We start from the raw sequence: 24,454 nt of genomic DNA on the forward strand, positions 1-24,454 counted from the left end.
AAAGGAGGTCAATGTACATTAAGATGAGAAATTCCACATGGCGGGCTTAACCTCTCACATAAAGGCAACTAAACTTCATTCTTTTAGAAGACTGTGAGAAAATAATTATTTCAATATTTTCTTGATGCAAAGATAATAAATGAAACAAAACATGCTCACCTCAAATATACAGTATGATAGGCGAGACACAGTTATATATATTGATTAAACTCAAATTTGTCTGAATGTAATTTTTAAACTTTTAATTATTAGAAAATATTCAGTAGTCAATAACATACCATGCAAGGGGTCTGTAAAAGATATATTATGCCTAGTTAAAAAAATTGAAAATGTTCTTAAAATATAACTCCAAGTTGAAATTGTCTCTTGAGCAGCTCAAAGCTTTGCAGTCTCCTTACTTCCTGGTTTCTTGCAGGGCGGGGACTCCTCTTTGAGTGACATTTCTGGTTAATAGCAGAATTTGTGCTGGGGTTTAAAGTTCTATTGTAAGGCTATGTTCACATGTTGCAGTTTTGCAACTTTTTTTTTATACTTTTTTTATGCAAATTAAAAGCTGCTTTGTACAGTAACGACAGATCCAGGACCCTTGCCACAATCCCCTGCGACCGGGGGTCCGACTCCTCTAGGCCCAGACCACCATCTGCAACCTAGACAGTTCCTCCTGGAGCCACCACTCCCGAACTCCTCTCTCTCTCACTCTCCACTCACTACTTCAACTGACTACACTCCTCCCCTCCCTGACCACCCAGGTGGGCGACTGTATTCCACTCAAGCCGTCCACTGGTGGGTGTGGTGCAGGGTGTATCTAGGATTTGCTTTGCTGTTGGAGGCAACACTACTTAGTTAGGGAACCAGAATCATGAGGGACTTGGAATACCACGCAGAAGGGCAGTTTGCGCAGCATCCTGTGATGACCTGATAGTCCAGGGGCGTCACACTTATCAGCAGCCCATCGTATACTGTGCAGTGACTGGAGCTGCGCCGGCCACGGCTCTATGACTGAAAGCTGGAGGCTGTCAGGAGAAGTAAAGTTAATTTCCTCCCAGTACCTAGACTTTCAGTGAAGCAGCCAGGCAGTTTTAAAACATTGTTAGCCTACAGATTAACCCAAAGTCTGCAGGTTAATAGTATATGTTTTACATGACCAATTCCCTTTAAATGCTGCTGTATTTGAAAACAGCATTTAAAAGGGTTAGGCAGTAACGGTCAGAGTCATCTTTGATCACTGCTGTTAGAAGCAGATGCTGGCTCTGTAACTGCTCATCCTGCTCCACACACAGTGACCCGATCCATGACGAATATATTCATCATGAAACGTTAAATTAAAAAGCAATCATCATTTTAATTTTTATTACTTTTTCAGAAATCAATAATACCATGAAAAGAAGAAATTATGAAATGTATTTTATCAGAAATATCTGCTTCTTTCACTGCCAGGACTATAGTTCAGGAGCCAAATGTGGCTTGTGGGCCCAGTATGTGTGGCTCACGGCTGTCTGCCAACTTTGTGCATAAGCACCTGGTTTAAAAACAGCTATGAAGAGCAGGTCTCTTGACTTTTGTGAGTAGCTCCACATAGAAGAGCAGATTTGGATGGGAGTAAGCTAGGATCCTCTGGATTTTGGTATACTGCCTCAGTGTGATTTCTGTGGAGAGGTTTTGGCTGTCATTATACCGATGATGGGGGTTCTGGGTGTCACTACTGTGAGGGGTGGGAGCTGGAACCTTTCTTAAGGTGGTGTCACACACAGCGACAACGACAATGACGTCGCTGCTACGTCACCATTTTCTGTGACGTTGCAGCGACGTCCCGTCTCTGTCGCTGTGTGTGACATCCAGCAACGAGCTTGCCCCTGCTGTGAGGTCGCCGCTCGTTGCTGAATGTCCAGCTTCATTTTTTGGTCGTCGCTCTCCCGCTGTGATGCACACAACGCTGTGTGTGACAGCGAGAGAGCGACGAAATGAAGCGAGCAGGGAGCAGGAGCCAGCATCTGGCAGCTGCGGTAAGCTGTAACCAGGGTAAACATCAGGTAAGCAAGGGAAGACCTTTCCCTGGTTACCCGATATTTACCTTCGTTACTAGCGTCCAACGCTCTCAGCTGCCAGTGCCGGCTCCCTGCTCTCTGCACATGTAGCACAGCGACGCGTGTCGTTATGATCGCTGCTGCGTCGCTGTGTTTGACAGCTAAGCAGCGATCATAACAGCGACTTACAAGGTCGCTGTTGCGTCACAGAAAATGGTGACGTAACAACGTCGTTGTCGCTGTCGCTATGTGTGAACCCAGCTTTAGAGCTGGATGTGGCTATCAAGGTCATAAAGGCTGTGGACCACGGTGGTAGAGTAATCTTGGGGTGAAGGCCAATACCATAGATCCTCTAATACTCCTGTTCCATTTTGATATTTGCAACATAGCATAACAGTGATGAAATATGAAATATGTCCTTGTAAAATTTTAGTAATCCAGATTATAGCCTATTCTGCATTGGTAAATCCAAATTAATTAGATTTATTATAAAAATATCTGGAGGACATTTCACCAGCAACGCCAATTGCTTCCATATCTTAAATGTTAAAGTTTTCCAAAAAGGAGCAGTAAAGGTTCTCCTAAGGCCACATTCACACTTTCAATATTTTACCTCAGTACTTGTAAGCCCAAACCAGGAGTGGAACAATCAGAAGAAATATATAATAGAAACACGGACTCCACATGTATAAATACTGAGGTAAAATACTGACCAAGTACCGTCCGTACGTGTGAATATGGCCTACAAGGTTTCCTACCACCCAACGTGAAGTGGTAGAAAGCATTGAAGATCTAGAATAGATGTCTACTTCAGTCTTCTCTCATCTCAGTATAGCTATCCAACATATTAAAAAAAAATAAATGTGGAACAAGTATCCATTTTTTACCAGTCAAATATTCAACCAAATACAAACTGAAGTTTTGCACATTATATCATAAAAATATATTAAAAATAAAATGAGTAACTGCGTAGAGATGACAATGCACATACTATGGTAGAAGATCTGTGATATCCTGAGAACTCTGGTACAGATTAGTAATTGTACACCAAGCTTTACAATAACCCACCCCCAACCCTCACCAGATGTTTTCTAACCTTTTGGGATGACAACCCCTCCATGTTTCCTTTGTGTTTCCTGACTCACAACTCTAATTGGGTTTGATAAAATGTTGTCTCATGCTGACCATTTAGGGAGGTCCTTTGTGATTAGCTTTGCTGTCCATCATGAGTATGCAATAGATACAGGACAGTCCAGAAAATGATAAAATACAGTATATAATGCAAACAAACAGATGTATCTCATCTATAAAATACATCTATAAAATAATGTACTTTCACAAAAACACAAGGTATCCTAGTACTGAACCATACTGGACACTAAGTCACTCTATTACCAAAATTAGAGATTCACAGGACCCTGGTCCAGCTACCAGGACAGTACAAGGCCACTAGAGGCAGCCCTGCCAACCACCTCTCTATAGAAGATCTTTTGATTAGCCAATGAGATGACATAGTTGCGGTATGATACACACACAACGTCACTCCAAGCTGCCTAAAAAAACCTGGTGTCATAAACGAAGGAAGAAATATAGGTATAAGCCGCGCTAAAACCACAAAATCCAGAGGATTTAAATAAATACCTTTTTATTTTCACAGGTCTATGCGTTTCAGAGATATATCCATCTCCTTCATCAGGACAAAAAGAATCATACATGATGAAGGAGATAGATATATCTCTGAAACGCGTAGACCAGTGAAAATAAAAATGGAATTAATTTAAATCTTCTGGACTTTGTGGTTTTAATGCGGCTTATATCTGTATTCCTTCCCTCATTTATGATACTATTATAGCCGCTGCTGTCCACCACCTTCACATGTGCAGAAAGGAGTTGTGACTGGCATAACCCTATCAGGAGAGTACGGTTTTTAGCACTAGACCTAATTTCCATACTGGGTAAGACCCTATTTGCGCTCGTTTTTCTACAGTTATATTACGTCTTTAATAAAAATCCTGGGATGCCAACAAGTAGAAGGTGGTTCATAGGCCTCACGTCCTGCAGAGATGGACAACTGACCTGGCTGCTAGTCCAAGGTCCTGCAAATTTATTCAATCAGCTCTAAAACAAGTCTATCACATGAACAGATATGTTTAACTCAAGGTCTGCTAGGAATTCAATTGCTAGGATGTCCACCAATTTTGTAAGTGGCGGTTCCTGCCCACCACTGGCAGACATGGACAGAAAAGTGCCCCTGTGGAAAAACAATATATGGGCCCAAGAGAACATCAATATGTATAATTGTACCTGATTTGGAGGTAGAAATGGGACCCCAACCTCTTGGCCACCAGTAAGACGTCTACCCCTTCTGCCCATCCTCACCAGCACAACAGTGTGACTGGTGGCCAAGCTTATACACTGCTGCTAAATACAAATCTATGGCAAATTACAGGAAAATCTACAGTGCCTTAAAAAAGTATTCATACCCCTATGAACTTTCACCTTTTTTCATGTTAAAATGCTAAACCCACAAACTTAAATGTATACTATTGGGATTTTATGTGATATACCAACACTATGCACCAATTTGTCAAATATAAAAGAAATTATATATGTTTTTCAAATTAATTTAAAAATCTAAATCTGAAAATTGTGAGGTGTATTTGTATTCAGCCCCTGTAGTCTGATACCCCTAAATAAAATCCTGAGTGAATTGCCCTAGAAGTCACAGAATCAGTAAATTAAGTTCACCTGTGTGTAATTTTTTTTCTCAGTATAACTAGTATAACTACAGCTGTACTATTAAGGCCTCAGACGATCGAGAACGTTATGGATCAAACAGCATCATGAAAACCAAGGAACACACCAGACAGGTCAGGGGTAAGGTTGAGAGAATCTGTCCATAGGACGACTATTAGGGTTCGCTGACATCTGCTTATGAAAATATCAGTCCGATTTTCACCCAGAAAAGCTGGACGAGTGAAATCTGTTTGTATTCTATATGTCATGTGAGTGTTATGCAACTGTGCGATTTTTTTTTCTCGCCTAGTATCTGTATGCAATGCGTTTTTATTCTCAGCAGCTATTTTTCCACAATCATTTACTGGACTATTTACAGCATTCTATGCTACATAATGGTAATGTCTCAGTAAAAAATCGAGAGCATTTAGAGGGCCTGTAAACCATCTTTTTTTTTGTTCATCGCACCAACTTACATTGGTTAGTATCAGACATTTTACGGGACCATACACAGCATGCTGCATTTTTTTCTAAAGTTGAAAACAGTTGAGAACCAAAGAATTAAAAAACAATAAGGCAGTGCTGATCTGTGATTTTTTTTTTAAACATTGGTTCGAGTGCAATGCAATCGGATTCTACTCGGCGTACTTATACGCAGATGTGAGGGAACCCCCTAAACCTATACTCCACAAATCTGGTTTTTATAGCAGAGTGGTAAGAAGAAAGCCATTTTTAAAACCAAACTTTAAGAATTCCATTTTGCAAAAAGCCATGTAGGGGACGCAGCGAGCATGTGGAAGAAGGTGCTCTGGTCAGATGAGTCCAAAGTAGAACTTTTTGGGCTAAATGAATAATGCTGTGTGTGGTGGAAAACTAGCCCTGCACATCACCCTGAAAACACCATCCCCACTGTCACACATGGTGGAGATAGGATTATACTGTGGGGAGTCTTTTCTTCGAGGGACAGAGAAGCTGGTCAGAGGTGATGGGAAGATGAATGGAGCTAAATACAGGGCAATCTTGGAGGAAAACCTGTTAGAAGCTTCAAAGACTTGACACTGGGGTGTAGGTTACCGTCCAGCAGGACAGCAACCCTAAAACATCCTGTCAGAGCTACAGTGGATGGTTTAGATCTGGGGTGGGCAATTAATTTTCCCGAGGGGCCACATAAGGGATTGTGATTAGTGTGGAGGGCCAAACCAATAGGTTAAAATTAAATCTACTCAATACTGATATAAATATAATATAATAATTATGTTAATATTAATTGTATCACTTCATATTGAGCAGAATGAAGTATGCTGACATCCCTCTATATACAGTATGAACACAAACACAGCCCCCCTATATACAGCATGAGCCCCCACATAGCCTCCTATATATATTTGAGCCCCCACACAGCCTCCTACATACATAAAAACATTCCATACACAAAACAAAACAAAAATACATACCTCATACTCACCTCATTCTCCTTGCCCCGGCGCTCTGCTTCCGGTGCACTGACTCTCTGTACAGCACGCGAGATGACGTGATGTCTCACATCAGCTGTGCCTCACAGGTATTGGTGGAAGATGGAGCCAGTGGAAGCATCCTCCACCAATGTGTTCACTGCTGTCTGCATCCTGTGGATGCAAATAGTGGTGACGTCTGGCGGCGGGCAGCAGTTGCGACAGATGGGCAGTGGGGAAGGACAAGTTGCGGCCAGCAGTCCACTGTTTTCAACCCTTCAGCTGTATCAATTGGCGGGCCAGACTGGAAGAGTTAGAGGGCCGGATGTGGCCCGGAGGCTGCACTTTGCCCAGCCCAGGTTTAGCTCAAAGTATATTAATTTGTGTGAATGGCCCAGTCACAGCCAGTCCTAAATCCTAGTGAGAAATTGTGACAATTGCTGATCACAGACGTCTCCATCCAATATCACTGAGCTAGAGCTAGTGTGCAAAGAAGAATGAGCAAAAACATCAGCCTCTAGTAACGCACATCTGGAAGAGACATAACCCAATAGACTTGCAGCAGTGTCTGCAGTGAAAGGTGATCCTACAAAGTATTGACTCAGGGGAGGCTGAATACAAATGCGTTACAATTTTCAGATTTATATTTTTAAAATATGTAGAAAAACATGTATCATCTCCTTTACACTTCACAATACTTGCTTATTTATGTTGATAAATCACATAAAACCTCAATAAAATTAATTTCAGTTTGTGGGTGTAATGTGAAAAAATGTGGAAAAGTTTACGGGCTGTACATGTGAGCAACTTATTCCAGGAATTGGTGGAGGCCACAGCAGACAGGTGCCTCCAAGCAAAAATTCCTCATCTATAATGATGGATTCATCATTAGAATACTTCTTTAAATAGTTATTCTAGAAAGATTACAGGGAGTAGAGGTGGATCTTTGTTTCTCTGCTCCTGCTTCCCCATCCGTCAAACTGGTTACAGACATAACAAAGAGGCAAACATTCAGTTCAAAGGAGGCAAGCTATTGGACAGTGTTACTGGTAATGCATACTAGGAAGTAAGGGAAAGGAGGTTCAAGCACCTATAGTGCTGGAAGTTGAAGAGAAAATACCCACTCAAAAGAGTAACGGGCAAAATGCAGAACATGTGAAACTGGAACAGTCCCTGGACATATTCGATTGGTATGGACACCAAAAACAGATTTACCTTGTTTGAGGATGAGGCTAAAGCCTGCTTTACATGTCTCAATTTCTCGTGCGATCGCATCTGCGATAGGACCCGCCCCCATCGTTTGTGCGGCACGGGCAATTTGTTGCCCGTGTCGCACAATGCTGTAACCCCCCCGTCACACGCACTTACCTTCCAAATGACCTCGCTGTGGGCGGTGAACATCCACTTCCTGAAGGGGGAGGGACGTTCGGCGTCACAGCGACATCACACAGCGGCCGGCCAATAGAAGCGGAGGGGCGGAGATGAGCGGGACATAACATCCCGCCCACCTCCTTCCTTCAGCATTGCCGGCGGGACGCAGGTAAGCTGTGTTCATCGTTCCCGGGGTGTCACACGGAGCGATGTGTGCCGCCTCGGGAACAATGAACAACAGGACGTTCAATTTTTGAAAATGAGCGATGTGTCAACGATGACCGAGAAGGTGAGTATTTCTGCTCATTCACCGTCGCACGTAGCTGTCACACGCTACGATATCACTAACGATGCCGGATGTGTGTCACTTACGACGTGACACCGCCGACATCTCGTTAGATATATCGTAGCGTGTAAAGCCCACTTAAGTCCTTTAAAGAATACATTTTAGTAGGAACTGATTGTCTCACTTACCTCTAGACATATAACAGATCCTTGATGATCTCTGAATACTTTCAGCTGGTCACCAGTCACCATATTCCATCTCCGGATGGTGTAGTCCGTGCTGCCTGAAAACAGCTCACTGTTGGGGGTGTCTAGCACTATGCACAATATGGCACCTAAATGCCCCCTTAATGTTTGGTAGCAGCACCCACTAAATGCTTCCCAGATCTTCACCGTGCAGTCTGTGCTTCCAGTTACCAGAAATTCTTTCACTTCCTTGCAATCAATGTCTGATTCTTCTAGGATGTCATTGGATGAAAAATGGGTTAAGACCAAGATGCAGTTTCTGTGACCCTGAAACTCCTGAAGAGGTCTCCCCGAGTCAGTGTCCCAGCAGCGAGCAGTTCTGTCGTAAGATGCACTGAAGAGCAAGTTTCTGGCCACAAGAATCCTGTGGAAGAGTTACATTAAAAATTCATAAGCAATTACCTAATTCTTCAGAGAAGTGGACAGTACAAAATGTAAATACATATGTGACGCCCCAGCGGTAACCAGGTGTCACAAAAACAAGGTAACAACAAAGCAACAGCTCGGGTCCTACGTGACTGTGCCAGTCATTACACCCACTAGCACACCAGGACATATACACTCACAACCAGGGTAGGAGACCCCCTTAGAGCCAGGTGACAGGGCTGGGCACTGTGAGCTAACAGGCAGCCAACTGGGAAGGGAGGGACCAGACCTGGGGGAGGCAAGAGTGACCTGGGAAGTGTGGCTAGTCTGCGGAAGACAGAGAGAGAGAAAGGAGTTGAGAGGAGAGGAGTGAGAAGTGAGCAGTAGTAAAAGAAAAGGTGTCAAGACCGACAACGGAATCTTGAGACACAGTGAAAGTAGCAAAGACCCCGCAAAGACCTGAGTAGAAAGACCAGCCATTCAGAGGAGAAAGTAGCTGGAGAGCGAGAGAGCAAGCTCCAAGGACAGAGGGATCCTGTGGGGTGGACATCCAGGGCTTACGGTACTTTGCACGCACGGGGTGTAGATCCCAGAACAGACCAGGACTTCAAGCCATCTGTTAACTCTGCCAGGCGGGTGGGTTTTCAGGACTTATCTGCCACCACTAACGTCCAAGGCATCAGCAGCAAAGAGGGTACCGTGAGAAATTCCCTAAATAATCCAAGCTGCCCGCAGCAGGACCCAGACACAGACAGACCTCCAGGAGCTCCATGCCAGGGAGGACTGACAAATACACCAGAGTGCATCGGTGGGAGAGTGGCACCAGGTCAGCTGGCACAGCTATAGAGGACTCGGGTGCACCTGGGATCCAGCACGTCTCCAGGGTGCTAACCCAGTTGTAAGTAAAGACAATCAAACTGCACTCCCCTGTCTGGGTTGATTTATTGCCACGCGCCTCCACGTTAACCCTTCACCTACCAATGGGGAAAAGCCCTGCTCGCGGAGGGCTCCACCATCCACGCTGCCCCATCCATCACCCTCAGGGAAGATTGGCAACGGCAGCCCTACTATCACTGGTCACGCACTGTGAGTGGTGTAGTCAGACTATATATTTTTATTTTTGTTTTCTTTTTATTTAAACCAGTTTGACGGTGCCCCTGTGTCCGGGACCCCTCGAGCCATGGACCACCCGGATCCGAGCAGCTCGGCTGCCCCGGGGCGCGACACATATATACGGGTCGTAAACTAATTATTCTGTATAGCCAACAGGTTAGTCTCAATATAGTAAGTCATCCCTTGTGTGTAGGATACAGAATATCTTGCTGATTGCTGGGGTCTGACTGCTGAGACCCCCATCCATCCAGAGAACAGGGTCTGAATCCTGAGCATCATGCTCCCTCTAACCCCTTCTTGAATGGAGCGGAAGAGCGCATGCTTGACTTCTGTGCTATTCATTGTCTATGGGACTGCTGCTAATAGCTTTCACCAATAGACCCATAGACAATGAATGGAATGGATGTTGAGGATGCACATCAGTGTTTCAATCATAGTCTATGGGACTGCTGGAAATGGTTTTCTCTAACATCCCCATAGACAATAAATGGACAAAGGTTTGAGCATTCAGGGAGAGCCTCTGCACAACATGATTCCCATAGCCCTATCAGGTAAGCAGATAGGACTGAGATGCAAAGTCCCTGCAGAGAGGTGACCACAATCAGCCAGCGATGACATATCCTAGTGGTATTGTCAAGATGTGACTGGAGTATAGCAAGGGACAGGGGGCTTCTATGCTGTCCCTCATGCTAGGGAACCGTAGGCTATCCTTAACCTCAGGATTATCCCTGGTTTTGGACATACCGAAGTCCCGTGCCTGGCTATTCTCCTGATCAGAACTAACCTGTTCTTCCCCCAGCAGAGAAAAGGACAGGAGTGTGATAGCAACACACATAATGACAGATGGGAAAACCAAAACTCAGACAAACTGCAAACTCACAGGAACAAACAGTAAGAGACTAAGGAGAAAAGCAAGAGAAGTAAGGCAGCAACAAAAGGACAACAAGGGTTAACACCACCACCATTCACAGCAACAAAGTATTACAATCATCAGTCTTGATCACAACACCACACCAAACCAGTATAGAGAAGCTATTGCTGGCATTAAAGGAAGTGTCCAGCCAGCATATATAGGAGGGGAATGAATATGACTGGCTCCCCTACAGCATGTGATCACAGGAGACTAACACGCAGCCTAGCAGAGATTAGCTCTTCCTAGCCTGCCTATAAACTACAAGCCAGTGGGTAGATGCTGAATCTGCCTGCACTGATCAAAGACATCAGAGAAGTTAGGGTACTTTCACACCTCCGGTTTTTCTTCTGCGGCACAATCCGGCACTTTGCAGGAAAATCGCAACCGTTTTTTTTTTGCTGCCGGTTGCGATTTTCCTGCATAGACTTTAATTAGTGCCGCATTGTGCCGCATTGTGCCGCATGGCCTTGCGTTCCATCCGGTTTTTGCCGCATGCGGCAGATTTAGCCGATGCGGCGGCCGGATGGAACGTTGCCTGGCACGTTTTTTCGTGCGGCAAAAAAAACCGCATCGCGCCGCATTCGGCCGATGCGGCGCATCTCTCAATGCATGCCTATGGCGGCCGGATGCGGCGCGATGCGGCAAATACCGCATCCGGCCGCCGCATGCGGTTTTTGCCACTGCGCATGCTCAGTAGCATGCCGCAAGCGGCAAAAACCGGGCGGGCCGCATGGGAAAAACTTATGCAAAGGATGCGGTGTTTTCACCGCATCCGTTGCATAGCTTGCACAGCCGGATTGAGCCGCAGGGCTCAAGCCGGATTGAGCCGCAGGGCTCAAGCCGGATGTGTGAAAGTAGCCTTAGCAGGCATTGTGCCAGAATCTGTAGTCTCCACAGATCGTGATGCCACCATGACAGTCTGCGTTGTTTGTATAAACCTCCTTGGCATGCTGTCACTTGCTTTGGCTTAAATAGCCATGTCAGCAATTTCATTTTAAATCCTTTTTAAAGGGTCTGCCCCACGAAATACATTTTTCACCTAATAATTTCTGGGTATCTGACCACTTAAACCCCCACTGATCCTCAGATTTGGGTGTACCAAAGTCCTGTTGTGATGCCTGGTAGTGTAAATTCACTATCATTGCTAAAGTCACTTCTGTGGTAACCATTAGACCCCTAGCAATCATATGTAGCACTCAAGGATATGGGGTACTCGGCCCCGCGCAATGTCTCACTTGGGGGATGTCACTGTGGTGACCAATGCCCTGGGCCCTTTTTGTAATGGGGATATATTTAGAAGAGGTTAGATTCGTGTTCATATGTGACGCCACTTGCGGTGTTGCGGCTAGAGGTATGGAGCCGCCGCTGCAGAATGTCACTACTGGGGCTAGTGTTATTTGCAGCCTGGATGGTAGGCCTTCTGCAAGCAGGGCCGGGCCCCAGTGGATAAGTGTGGTGACGGGTGCTACAAGAAGGGACTCCACACCAAAGTTCAGTGCAACTGGTTTTACTCACGGCTGGCTGGTAATAACTGGTTGCCCGAGGCCGGCTGGTTTCACCTCCAGGTCCCCTTCGTTCCAGTGCCAGTTTGGTACTCTGGTACCTTCTTCCCCTGCACCTGTCTCTGGTAAATGGGTCTCCTTGGTGTAGAGCAACTGGGGGTCCCCGTCTGGTGGCTTGTCCACTTCTGTCCGCCTGACGGTAGCATGAACCCTATGGAGATGGAGTCTCTGGTCCTGTCCCTGTCTCTCCCTTTGCTACGGAGTCTTCGGATTCTTTGGGTCAGCAAGGTCCTTGATGGTCCCCTTGCTGTGCAGGTGTTAACAGGTCAGCTTGAAGCTCTTTCCTGTCCTAGCGTCCTGTACCCCGTCGGTGCGTAGTTCCGGGAGTACTCCATCGGCAACCACTTCTCCTGGGTACCAGGTCACCGTTAACCCGAGTCAGGATGTCTCCTCACGTCCACCTTCACTCCTCTCCTGCTGTCATCTCACACTGACTGTGTCTGCTCCCTTTCACTGTAGACTCCCTTCTGACTACTGTCTTCCTGTGTTCTGACTCTCCTCAGTCTGCCCCTCCCACCTGGTCAACTAGTGGACTGGTTTGGCTCAACCTCTAGGCAGCCATCCATTGGTCCGACCCTAACTAAGTACCATTGTATGGGGGAATTGTTGGGGAAAACTGGGATTACCTGGGTTTTTCCCGTGAAGGAATGGAAGAATTTTCCAGCAACTTCAGGAGAATAATGGAATAAAATCGATTTCTTTATTTAATGATTAAAATCTTCCATCAGTACAAAGGCAAAAATATATGGGGGCAAATAAGACAGAGGAGCAATTTGGAAATTGCTCCTCTGTCTTATTTGCCCCCATATATTTTTGCCTTTGTACTGATCCATTCCTTCACGTGATTTCCACCCGGGTCAGGGTGTTTCCGTGCACCGGCTGTAAGATCAGGAGTGAAGAGGGGTGAGCTGAATTTCTCCATTTTTTGTTATCTGGGTTTTTGGTGTTACCGGCACTGGATCTCTGGGTACCTAAGGGGGTAGGCCCTGCATCCTGGTGGGGATGCAGAACCTAGTAGCACCCTGAGGCCTTCAGGGGTGCTACACATACATTTATCACCTATCCGGTGAATTAGAGAAAAATGTATTGAGTGGGGCAAAATTTTAGGGTATGTGTGCACGCTGCGTTTTTTACCACGTTTTTGGTCTAAAAACTGCATGACTTTGCTTCCCCAGCAAAGTCTATGAGTTTTCATTTTTGCTGTCCACACAGTGCTTTTTTTTTAGCTACATTTTTGTGGTGAACATAGAGATGCAGCATGTCAATTCTTTTTGCGTTTTTCACCCATTGAATGTATTGGAAAATAACGCAAACAAAAACCGCGCAAAAACATATGCATTTTTTATGCGTTTTTGCCGTGGGTGCGTTTTTGTGCGATTTTTGGGGCCAAAAAAACATAGAAAAACACTTCATCTTTGTGGTCAGAAAAAAAGGCAGCGTGCGCACATAGCCTTAAACAGATATTCCCATGTTGGAATTGTGCAGCCAGGAAAATGTCAAAGTCCAAGGAGACCAGCTATATACACTGCTGCTCCATTCCTGGATTTCTACTGCTGTTAGCGGGGTATTCCCATCTCTTACACTTAAGGCCACTTTACACGCAACGACATTGCTAATGAGATGTCGTTGGGGGTCACGGAATTCGTGACGCACATCCAGCCTCGTTAGCGACGTCGTTGCGTGTGAAACGCAGGAACAACCGTTAACGATCAAAAATACTCACCATATCGTTCATCGTTGACACATCGTTCTAATCTCAAATATCGTTGCTGCTGCAGGTATGATGTTGTTCGTCATTCCTGCGGCAGCACACATCGCTATGTGTGACACCGCAGGAATGAGGAACAACATCGCACCTGCGGCCGCCGGCAATGAGGAAGGAAGGAGGTGGGCGGGATATTCTGGCCGCTCATCTCCGCCCCTCCGCTTCTATTGGGCGGCCGCTTAGTGACGCCGCTGTGACGCCGAACAAACCTACCCCTTAGAAAGGAGGCGGTTCACCGACCACAACGACGCCGCTAGGCAGGTAAGTATGTGTAACGGGTCCTAGTTATGTTGTGCGCCATGGGCAGCGATTTTCCCGTGACGCACAACCGACGGGGGCGGGTGCTTTCACCAGCGACATCGCTAGCGATGTCGCTATGTGTAAAGTGGCCTTTATGGTCTATCCACAGGAGAAGCAGATCCCACCAATGGGACCCATATCGAGCTAGAGATCGGGCTAGTGTGTGCCACCTCCAGTAGAGAGGTGTTCTGAATTTTCATACGAATGAATAGAAGCTTCGACCACCTCTCCAAAGGCGCGAGTCCGTGCCCCGTTATTGATAGAGATGCAGGTCCCATTTGTGAGATTCACGTCTTCTAATCCTTTATGGAAGTTCCCTTGGATGTGCCATAAATATACAAAACTGTCAGTGCCCCTTTAGCAGGGCCGGCCTTAGCCTGAATGGCGCCCTGTGCAAAACTGCCCTTTGGTGCCCCTCCCCCTTACTGATTTTTTACCCAGTTTCCCAGGAAACAAACAAGGACAGGAGGCCATTTTTTTTATATCCTAAGAAAATTGATCTCTTCAAATGTACAATAAATTACAAATTTGTGCTGGAGAATTTGCACCTCAAATCCATCACGTCTGATCTCGTTTTTTAGAGGTCTTCCAATTTCAACCATTTATGCCGTATCCATGGATATTACACCCCACCCCAGCTACGAGTCCACCCCTCAAGCCCTCCACACTCACCACCATTCTTGGAAAAACGTATGTGTGTGTGTGTATATATATATATATATATATATATATATACACACACACACACACAGTCATGGCCAAAAGTGTTAGCACCTTTGAAGTTGTTCCAGATAATAAAGCATTTCCCTTAGAAAATTAATAATACACCCCCTACACTTCCCCTCTCCATAATATACTCTCTACACCGGCCCTTTCCATAATCTGTCTCCCACACTGCCCCTATTTATAATATTCCCCCACACACTGCCCCTCAGTGTACCCCCACATGATATCCCTGTGTATAATATCCCCACACACTGCCACTCTGTAAAATATCCCACATACACACACACACTGCTCCTCTGTATAATATCTCTCCCACACACACTGCCCCATGTATAATATCCCCCACAAACACTGCCCCACAGTAGAATATACCCACACAATGCCCCTGTGTATAATATTCACACACACACACTGCTCCTCTGTATAATATCCCCCAAACACACTGCTCCTCAGTGTAATATCCCCCACACACTGCACCTCTGTATAATATCCCCCCACACTCCTCCTCTGTATAATATCCCCACACACACTGCACCTCAGTACAATATCCTCCACACACACACACTGCACCTTAGTATACTATCCCCTCACACACACACTGCTCCTCAGTATAATATTCACCACACACACTGCTCCTCAGTATAATATCCCCCACACACACTGCTCCTCAGTATAATCTCCCCCCACACACTGCTTCTCTGTATAATATCCCCCACACACAATGCCTCTCTGTATAATACCCCCCCACACACTGGTCTTCTGTATAATATCCCCACATACACACTGCTCCTCTGTATAATATCCCCCCACACTGTGCTCCTCTGTTTAGTATCCCCCACACACGGTTTATCAATATAATATCCCCCCACACACTGTTCCTCTGTATAATATCCTCCCACACACTGCTCCTTTGTATAATATCCTCCCACACCCACTGCTCCTCTGTATAATATCCTCCCACACACTGCTCCTCTGTATAATATCCTCCTACACACTGCTCTTCTGTATAATATCTCCCCACAAACACTGCTCCTCAATATATCCCCCTCCACACACTGCTCCTCTGTATAATGTCCCCACACATACACTGCTCCTCTGTAAATACCAACACACTGCCCATTTGTATAATATCCCACACACTGCTCCTCTGTGTAGCATCCTACACATACACTGCCCCTCTATATATCCCCCACACACTGCAACTCTGTATAATATACACACACACAATGACCCTCTGTGTAATATCCCTCATTTACGCTGCCCCTTTGTACACTATCCCCCACACAAGCTGCCCCTCTTTATATATATCCTCACACACAAAATGCTCCTCTGTATATCACCCCACACACACTACCCCTCTGTATACTATCCCCCCACACGCATTGTCTCTCTGTATAATATCCTCCTGGTATATATGTACAAATCCTGGTATATATGTCTGCATCCTGGGCCCTTCCTGGTATGCATGTCCCCATCCTGGTTTATTGTTCCCTTCCTAGCATAAATGTCCTCTTCCAGGTATATATGGCCCCATCCAGGGACGCTCCTGGCATGCATGTCCCTATCCCAGTTTATTTGTCCCTAGCCTGGTATATATGTCCAATCCTGAGCACCTGGTATGTATATCCCACTCCTGGGCACATTCTGGTATATATGTCCCCATCCTGGTTTCTGTCCCCTTCTTGGTATATATGTCCTCCTCCTGGTATATATGTTCCCATCATGGTTTATTTGTCCCTTTCCCAGCATATATATCTCCATACTAGGCATCTCCTGATGTATATATATTCCCCTCCTGGGCACATTCTGGAATATATGTCCCCATCCGGTTTTTTGTCTCCTTCCTGGTATATATCTCCTCCTTCTTGTGTATATGTGCCTTTCCTGGGTCTCTCCTCATATATTTGTCTACTGCAAAAAGAAAAAAATCCAAACATTTTACTCACCCTCCCCGACTCCCACGTCCCGCAGCGTCCTCTCTGAGCAGCGATGCATTTCATTTGGATGTGTGCCCTCCACACATCCAGCTAAAGCAAAGCAGGGGCTGCAGTCAGTGCCCCCCACCACCACCCGCGGCTGGAGTCAGCACTCCCTCCACTACCCGCAGCTGGAGTCAGTGCCCCCCCACCACCCGTGGCTAGAGTCAGTGCCCCCCACCACCACCCGCGGCTGGAGTCAGCACCCACCGGCCCCTGGAGTCAGCGGCCCCCCCCCCCGCCCCCGCAGCTGGAGTTAGTGGGTCCCCTACCACCTCCGGCAATCTTCAGCTCATAGAGCACCTACCTCTCCCTGACGGATGCCGCATGCTCGCCAGCTCCATGTTGCCCGCAGCAGAGTGATGACCTCATCACATTGGGCTGTGGGATGACGCGCCACCTTTCTGCTCTGCTCCATTCACAGTGCCTCCCCCACCACATGGCTAATTTTCATGCGATGCCCTAGAAGGACTTCGCACGCACCTTAGTCATGTGCAGACTGCAGCTGTGGCTGAAGCGACACCGCCGGGCCCCTCTGCTGCAGCTGTGACTGGGGCTCGGTGAACATGGTGGGCCCGGCTGGCCAGGAGCTACATAAAGCTAAGTAATTAACCAGCGGCAGTTACAGTAAAAATGCAGTGGTGGGACCGGAGGAGCCAGGAAATTTACGACTTCTTACCTCTCTGCTGCGCCCCCCCTAAAGCATGGCCGTCGGTGCCCTGTGCACAAGTCGCACATGACTAAAGCCGGCCATGCCCTTTAATAACGATATATTAGGAAGTTCCTGTGTATACAATCACATCATATTTCACGTAAGTAGCAAAAAACTTTCAGCACAGTGGAAGAGACCCATCATGAATAAATGGATGAAACCAGAACGCACATGAAGAATGGCAGATCTAGTGCAATCAAAACTTCATTCCCTGTATTCATTAGAGGAAATTTCCCAAGAAAGCAATTACCCACCTGTTCACAATGGATGTGTGTCCAGTGTACACAGTCAGACACTGGCCTGTCGACACCTCCCATTTCCTCACAGTGTGATCTGCGCTGCATGTGAACGCTGCCTCATTCTCCAGGTGACAAAATGTAATGTAGCTGCTATGTCCTTTGACCATGACACAAAAAAAACAGAAACAGAAACCTGGGATGAGATCTGGACTCAACTCACCAAATACAGTATCATAGTATATAGGAAGCCAAGGGTTAATAAAGTCACACAGTAATATCACTCCGAAAATTAGGCGCTCTGAACAGCTGAATGTAAGTTTTTCTATATAACAAAAAGCTAAAAAATAGTATTTATGCTGTACAACATCTGATGGGATTACATTTCAGCCAGCTACACCACTAAAAGGGACAGTCATCCTATTAGACTGTACCACATATGTAGGTCTTATTGTTTTATACCTTGTACTTAAATTGCACTATGGTGTCATTTAGGGATATTTATCACATTTAAAAAAGACATACCAGTCTCTAATCCCAATTAAAGGGATACATAACACAGTCATGTAGGATTTCTTTAGCTTCCATTATGTTTCCTTTTTTCTCAAGCTGTTATTTAAGAATAGTTTACATATTATATTATTATATCATTATTTTGCCTGTATGGTGAATTTACAACCACTCTTTACTGTGTTTGCATATCTAGATATACCTTGAAAAAAGGCTAAAAGTAGTCGAAACGTTGGGCTTTTGACTCGTTTTCAAAATAAAAAAATAGCATACTTAGAAGGTCAATTCCTAATTTTTCCTATAGTGTTCTGAAGTTAAACAAATTTTTATTGATGACTTATGGTAGATAAATGAACATTCAATTCCCTGCAACAGCTCTGGTGGATATTCCTGGAGTCAGCATGCCAATTGCATACTGCCTCAAGACTTGCAACATCTGTGAGCATTGAGCTGTTGATAAAACTGCACATTTTAAAGTGGCCTTTTATTGTGGCCAGCCTAAGGCACACCTGTGCAATAATCATGCTGTTTAATCAGCATAGTGATATTCCACACCTTTGAGAGTGATTTAGACAAAATTGTGAACAATATTTAAGATAAAAATGACTTTTGTGTACATAGAAAACGTCTTAGATCTTAGAGTTAAACTTATGAAAAATGGGGGCAAAAACATAAGTGTTGAATTTATATTTTTGATCAGTGTATGTCAGTGCAGGCTCACCCGAACAGTTTAAAGTCAGTTTTCCTGGAACAAACTAGGGGTTTGGTCCTACCAGTCTCTGTGTGTCCTTTAGGCCTACCAGTCTCTGTGTGTCCTTTTGGTACTACCAGTCTCTGTGTGTCTCCTGTAGCTTCTAGCACTACTGATGAACGCAGGTTCGTCGGGATAAGCCAGACTTTAGATAAAGTTCAGTTTGGGAACCGGACTTGATCTGAACTTCATCCCAGAGTCTTAACCTCATTGGACGTCACTGAGCACCGAGTGTACCAGAGCACACTGATGCTCGATCGAGTGGTTAGCATACGTACACTACCCGAACTCTGGACTCGGACACTGATTTTTTGCAAAGTCCGTGTTTGGTACGAACACCGAACTTTACTGTTCAGGTTCACTCCTCTCTATCCAGCACCAAACAGATGTATTCCACTCTGTGCACAGCTTACACTGAATGAACTGGTCACTCAACAGTTTCCACACTCTGCTCAATCTCCATAGTAGAGTGAGAGCCTCCCCAGGTGAACACACAGTCTGGCTCTCTAGACATAGCTAGCCAGGGGAACCTAATCAAGCCCTGCAGTGCTAGGATTTAACCCAGTACTACTTGGCTTTGCTACAATATATTTTATGACATCTGAATCTTTGTATTAGGGCTCGCTCACATGAGTGTATAACATGGACGATGTGTCATGGATAGCCCTTGGACCAGTGTTATACTACAGAGCAGTGGCAGCTAGCATTATTTCTCCCATGCAGAGTTGGCATGGGGGGAAGGTAAGGAAATAATTGCTGCATGCTGCAATTGCCACTGTACATTGGATGGTGCACGTCCATTCAGGTCAATGGGTGCATGTTAAATATGGGACTGTGTAGCTCCCGTGAGCTACTCAGGGCACAACAGGGTACTGCATCCTCACGGGGATGCAGGACCTACCCCCAGGGACCTGGAACACCAGTGCCAGTAGCACCTAGACACACCAAAATCCTTGTTACCACTCCACACCAGGGGTAATTGGTTAGTCAGACACAAGGGGATGGCCACCTAGAGGGCGGAGACAGACCAGAGGGACTAGGCAACCTGGTGGGAGGGGACAGCAGACAGTGTGAGTAGTGAGTGAAAGTGGAAAGACGTGCCTAGAGCTGGGTCGTCTAACGGTGACCCGGGGGCACAGCAGATTGGTCCCCAGGGCAGGTACACCCGAATATTGCTGGGACCAGAGCACCGACGGGGCACAGGGCCCTAGGTCAGGCGACAGTTTCAGACAGCCTGGCAAATACCTGCACAGTGAGGGGACCTCCACGGACCTCACTGACACACAGATCCAGGGGCACCAGTAGTAAAGCAAGGATCAGAGTTCGGGACACAGACCAGCCCTACAGGGTCCACACTGCCCGCCGTATGGACAAGGAGACTGCCACTAAAAAGGTACAGTCGGGCCTCAGACGCTTTATGCTACGGGGGCCCAACCACACTGAGGGTGCTGGGGACAGAGCAACCGAGTCATCAACTGGCACTGGAAATACAGGAACCTGAACCAGTAATCCAAGGGCCCATGAGTGAGTAGAGACTGTTAACTACAACCCACGGTGTGGCCTCCCTTATTACTCCATCATACATCTCCCAGGCTCAGCCCTACCTGTAAGTGAGCATTGTGCCTTGGATGCTTTCTGGAATATAAGGACTATTCATTTCTTAGTGACTATTGCTTCAAACAGTGTGCTGATTTCTCAAGAACAGCAGATTCCTTACGTTATGCCTCTTTTCCTATATTAAAAAGAAAAAAACTGTTCCCTTTTGGCTGCTGCCAAGTTGCATGTTGGTATTTGCCAGCCCCGGCCTGCTCCTTTTTCTTGAGCCACTGATCCATTTACGTCCTCAGATGATTCAAATATCAGTGAAATTACATTGGAGCATAAGCTCATTCATCAAATCGGGCTCATATGTCAGTGCTGGAAAATGAAAAGAATAAAATTTGGCAACAGAACCGGTTGAACCCTTTTTCTTCTATAAAATCTTGTATTTAATGTGCAGTTTGTGGAAGCATTATCAAGAAATTTAATTTCAGGACTAATCCCTGGAGGAAACTGAGACTGTCTGGTGCCCAAAATAATGAGAAATCCACAGTGTCCTCTCCTAATACTTCACAATATTACCTATTGTTATATTAGGAATTAGACCACCAGGCTTCTACTGGCACACAAATGCTGTTGATATATACAGTATATATAGCGTATTTATATTATGGCGATTAAATCCCACTGCTTCTCAATCAGTTCTTCGGTTCCTGAATTACATCCCAGAAGCTTTGTAATGAATTGCTGCCGCTCTTGTTTGTGCCATGTACAGTTCTTTTTTAGATGGTTTTATAACTTAAAAATGTAAGCGTTAATGATACCCCTAATTTGGAAACCCGTGGTAAGTGCCGTCATTAATCATTTTTAGTAATTATGCACACAGACTTTTTTTCATGCTTTTTTCCTTGCTTTTTTTAACCAATAAAAAGCAAGGAAAATGCATCCCTGCACAGTCTATGAGAATCGTGACGTGCTGTGCCCACGGTGCTTCTTTTTTCCTTGCTTTTTTTGTTGCTGATAAAAGAAGCGACATGTCATTTGTTTCTGCTTTTTTTCCTATCTCAATACATAAGAAGAACCATGAAAAGCATGAAAAGAAGCATGAAAAAAGCATGAAAGCATGAAAAGAAGCATGAAAAAAGCATGAAAGCATGAAAAAAAGCATGAAAAGAAGCATGAAAAAAAGCATGAAAAGAAGCATGAAAGTATGAAAAAAGCATGAAAAGCATGAAAAAAAGCATGAAAGCATGAAAAGAAGCATGAAAAAAGCATGAAAGCATGAAAAGAAGCATGAAAAGAAGCATGAAAGTATGAAAAAAGCATGAAAAGAAGCATGAATAAAAGCATGAAAGCATGAAAAGAAGCATGAAAAAAAGCATGAAAGCATGAAAAAAGCATGAAAAGAAGCATGAAAAAAAGCATGAAAAAAGCATGAAAGCATGAAAAGAAGCATGAATAAAAGCATGAAAAGAAGCATGAAAAGAAGCATGAAAAGAAGCACAAAAAGCAGCGCTTTTTTGTGCTTAAAAAAGCACTGTGGGCACATAGCCGAAAGTCAGAGCTGCTATGGCCTGATCCTGCAAGACGACCTGCGAGACCTGGTACCAGAAAATCTACCAGCAGATCAGGAAACTATACCACTGCATAACTTATTAAGCACATTTAACTTTTTTTTTTACCTGCACAACCCTTTTAATTTCGGTATTAATGTCTCATAAAAATACTGTACAGAAAGATGTGAAATAGTTAAATAAAGCTAAAAAAAGAAAATTACATTTTTGGTTTATGTCATCATAGTTAAAGAGTAAGAGGATAACTGGCAAATGATTGGACAGAAAATATCCCCAAAATAACGATCAAGAAACAGCAGTAGATCCAAAAGACTAAACAGGTGAATTTATACATACAATCTAAAAGCCAACATAACAGTTGCATTTTTTTGTTACATTTTTGCACCGATTTTATTATTAGCACCACAAATCGATCTTTGTATGTGATTTAACCAGTGAAACACTTGCAATAGAGTGAACTACGGTGTCTAATAGGGAAAACCTTCTAAATTTAAATGTTTAAAGCGTCTAAAATTAATATATGTATTGGTGCCGAGCTGCATGACCAATAAACTGTCTCCTTATAGCCTACAGGTACTGTGTGTGGGGAACTCCCAAATTCCAGATTTCATATAACACCTTATATATAATGCATGAAAGCCGCACCTACACTTGAGAAGAAAATCAAGGAACAATGTATGATCACTTGCTTGTTTCAGAAATCATGTAATCTACATTGATCAACATTTGAAGGTTTTTTGTAAGGCATATGTGATGCCCCTGGACGATCAGGTCGTCACAGGATACTGCACAAGCTGCCCTTCTGTGCAGTATTCTGCCTCCCTCTTGGTTCTGGGTCCCTAACTAAATGGTGTTGCCTCCAACAGCAAATCAAATCCTAGATACACCCTGCACCACACCCACCAGACACACCAGTGGATGGCTTGAGTGGAATAGAGTCGCCCACCTGGGAGGTCAGGGAGGGGAGGCGAGGAGTGTAGTCAGTTGAGTTTAGTCGGAGTTCAGTTGAGTCTGGAGAGGAGAGAGGTTGGAAAGTAGCCCTTCGAGCTGTGAGGAGCTCAGAGGAAGTCGGGAGTAGTGACTCCTGAAGGAACTGTCTAGGTTGCAGACGGTGGTCTGTGCCTAGAGGAGTTGGACCCCTGGTCGCAGGGAATTGTGGCGAGGTGCTTGGACCTGTCGAGGAGGACAGCCGGCAGCCTACCACCATCTCCGGTCCGGGACCAAAGGCACGACGGAGTACACGGACCCTAGGTCGGGGAATAGCTTCAGGCAACCCGACAACTCACCAGAGGAGAATGGAGCCTTTAATGTCTGTTTCCACCCACTCCAGAATCAGGGAATTAGTGCAACGAGGGGGATAGAACTTTCCAATCCAAAACGGTCCAGAAAATCCCAAGCATGAGCCCTGAGAGCAAGCTCCCATACTTAGTCATAGTAGGGAGCGGGGCCCGGCTAGTTCCATGCTACCTGGTCATCAAGTTGAAGTCAAACTAAGTGCCAGGAGGCAGATCACGGATCACCAGGCAGCACCATTGGGGACAGGACTCGGAAACTTGGTTTACCCGGTTGTCAGTGTCAGCTTATGAACTAAGTATGAGAGTGACCCCTGCATCCCACGACACCCCCCTACACCGAGTCCCGGGGCATCCCCCTACCCGTGGAGGGTTACAACACCTTGCTGCCCCACTTCATCACCCCAGGTACTCCCAACGGCAGCGGCGGTACTCCCCAAATTACCGTACACCACGGGTGGCGTCACAAACTTTACATCAACTCCCCTGTAAATACCCCCTTTCCTTTTGAGTGGCCGCGCGACCCCTCGGGTGCGGAGACCCTCGAGCCACAGCTAACCGAGCAGCTCGACTGCTTCCACGGGGGCGGCACACCTACACCATGCTACTAGAACAGTATTTTACAAAAGATCCAAAGTTTATCAATATAAAACCTTTATTTTACCAAAACGTGATGATCATAATTAGAGAACAGCAATGACTGTAGCACAGAGAAAGATTATAACTAATGTTTCTGAAGGTAACAACAGTCACCAATCAGTAGGACGTGTACAGGCCATTGCTTTTAATGACTTCAGCCCATCTGTGGCCACAGGACATCACTATTTTCACACACTGCTCTGGTGTGATTTTGGTCCACTCTTCTTCCAGTCTCTTCACAGTTCTTTGACTGTTGTGGAATTCTTGGCCATAACTTCATCACCAAGGAGTTTCTAGAGGTTTTCTATGGGGTTTAGATCAGGACTCTGGGCTGGCCATTTCATTGTTTCAATGTTTTCTGTTTCAA

At 45.3% G+C, this 24,454-nt stretch overlaps 1 protein-coding gene across 1 annotated transcript in view; it reads right to left on the reverse strand.

Moving 5' to 3' along the window:
- WDR86 (WD repeat domain 86) overlaps window positions 1-24,454 on the reverse strand; it is a 113,039-nt gene that overhangs the window by 75,026 nt on the left and 13,559 nt on the right. Inside the window, exons 3-4 of the mRNA XM_075316736.1 lie at window positions 17,801-17,942; window positions 8,057-8,477 (exon numbers count right to left, since the gene is read on the reverse strand). Coding sequence (XP_075172851.1) covers window positions 8,057-8,477; window positions 17,801-17,942 — 563 coding nt within the window. The remainder of the gene's footprint in view (window positions 1-8,056; window positions 8,478-17,800; window positions 17,943-24,454) is intronic.

The sequence above is a fragment of the Anomaloglossus baeobatrachus genome, chromosome 6 (assembly GCF_048569485.1).
Source record: "Anomaloglossus baeobatrachus isolate aAnoBae1 chromosome 6, aAnoBae1.hap1, whole genome shotgun sequence".
In the NCBI taxonomy this organism is placed as follows: Eukaryota; Metazoa; Chordata; class Amphibia; order Anura; family Aromobatidae; genus Anomaloglossus; species Anomaloglossus baeobatrachus.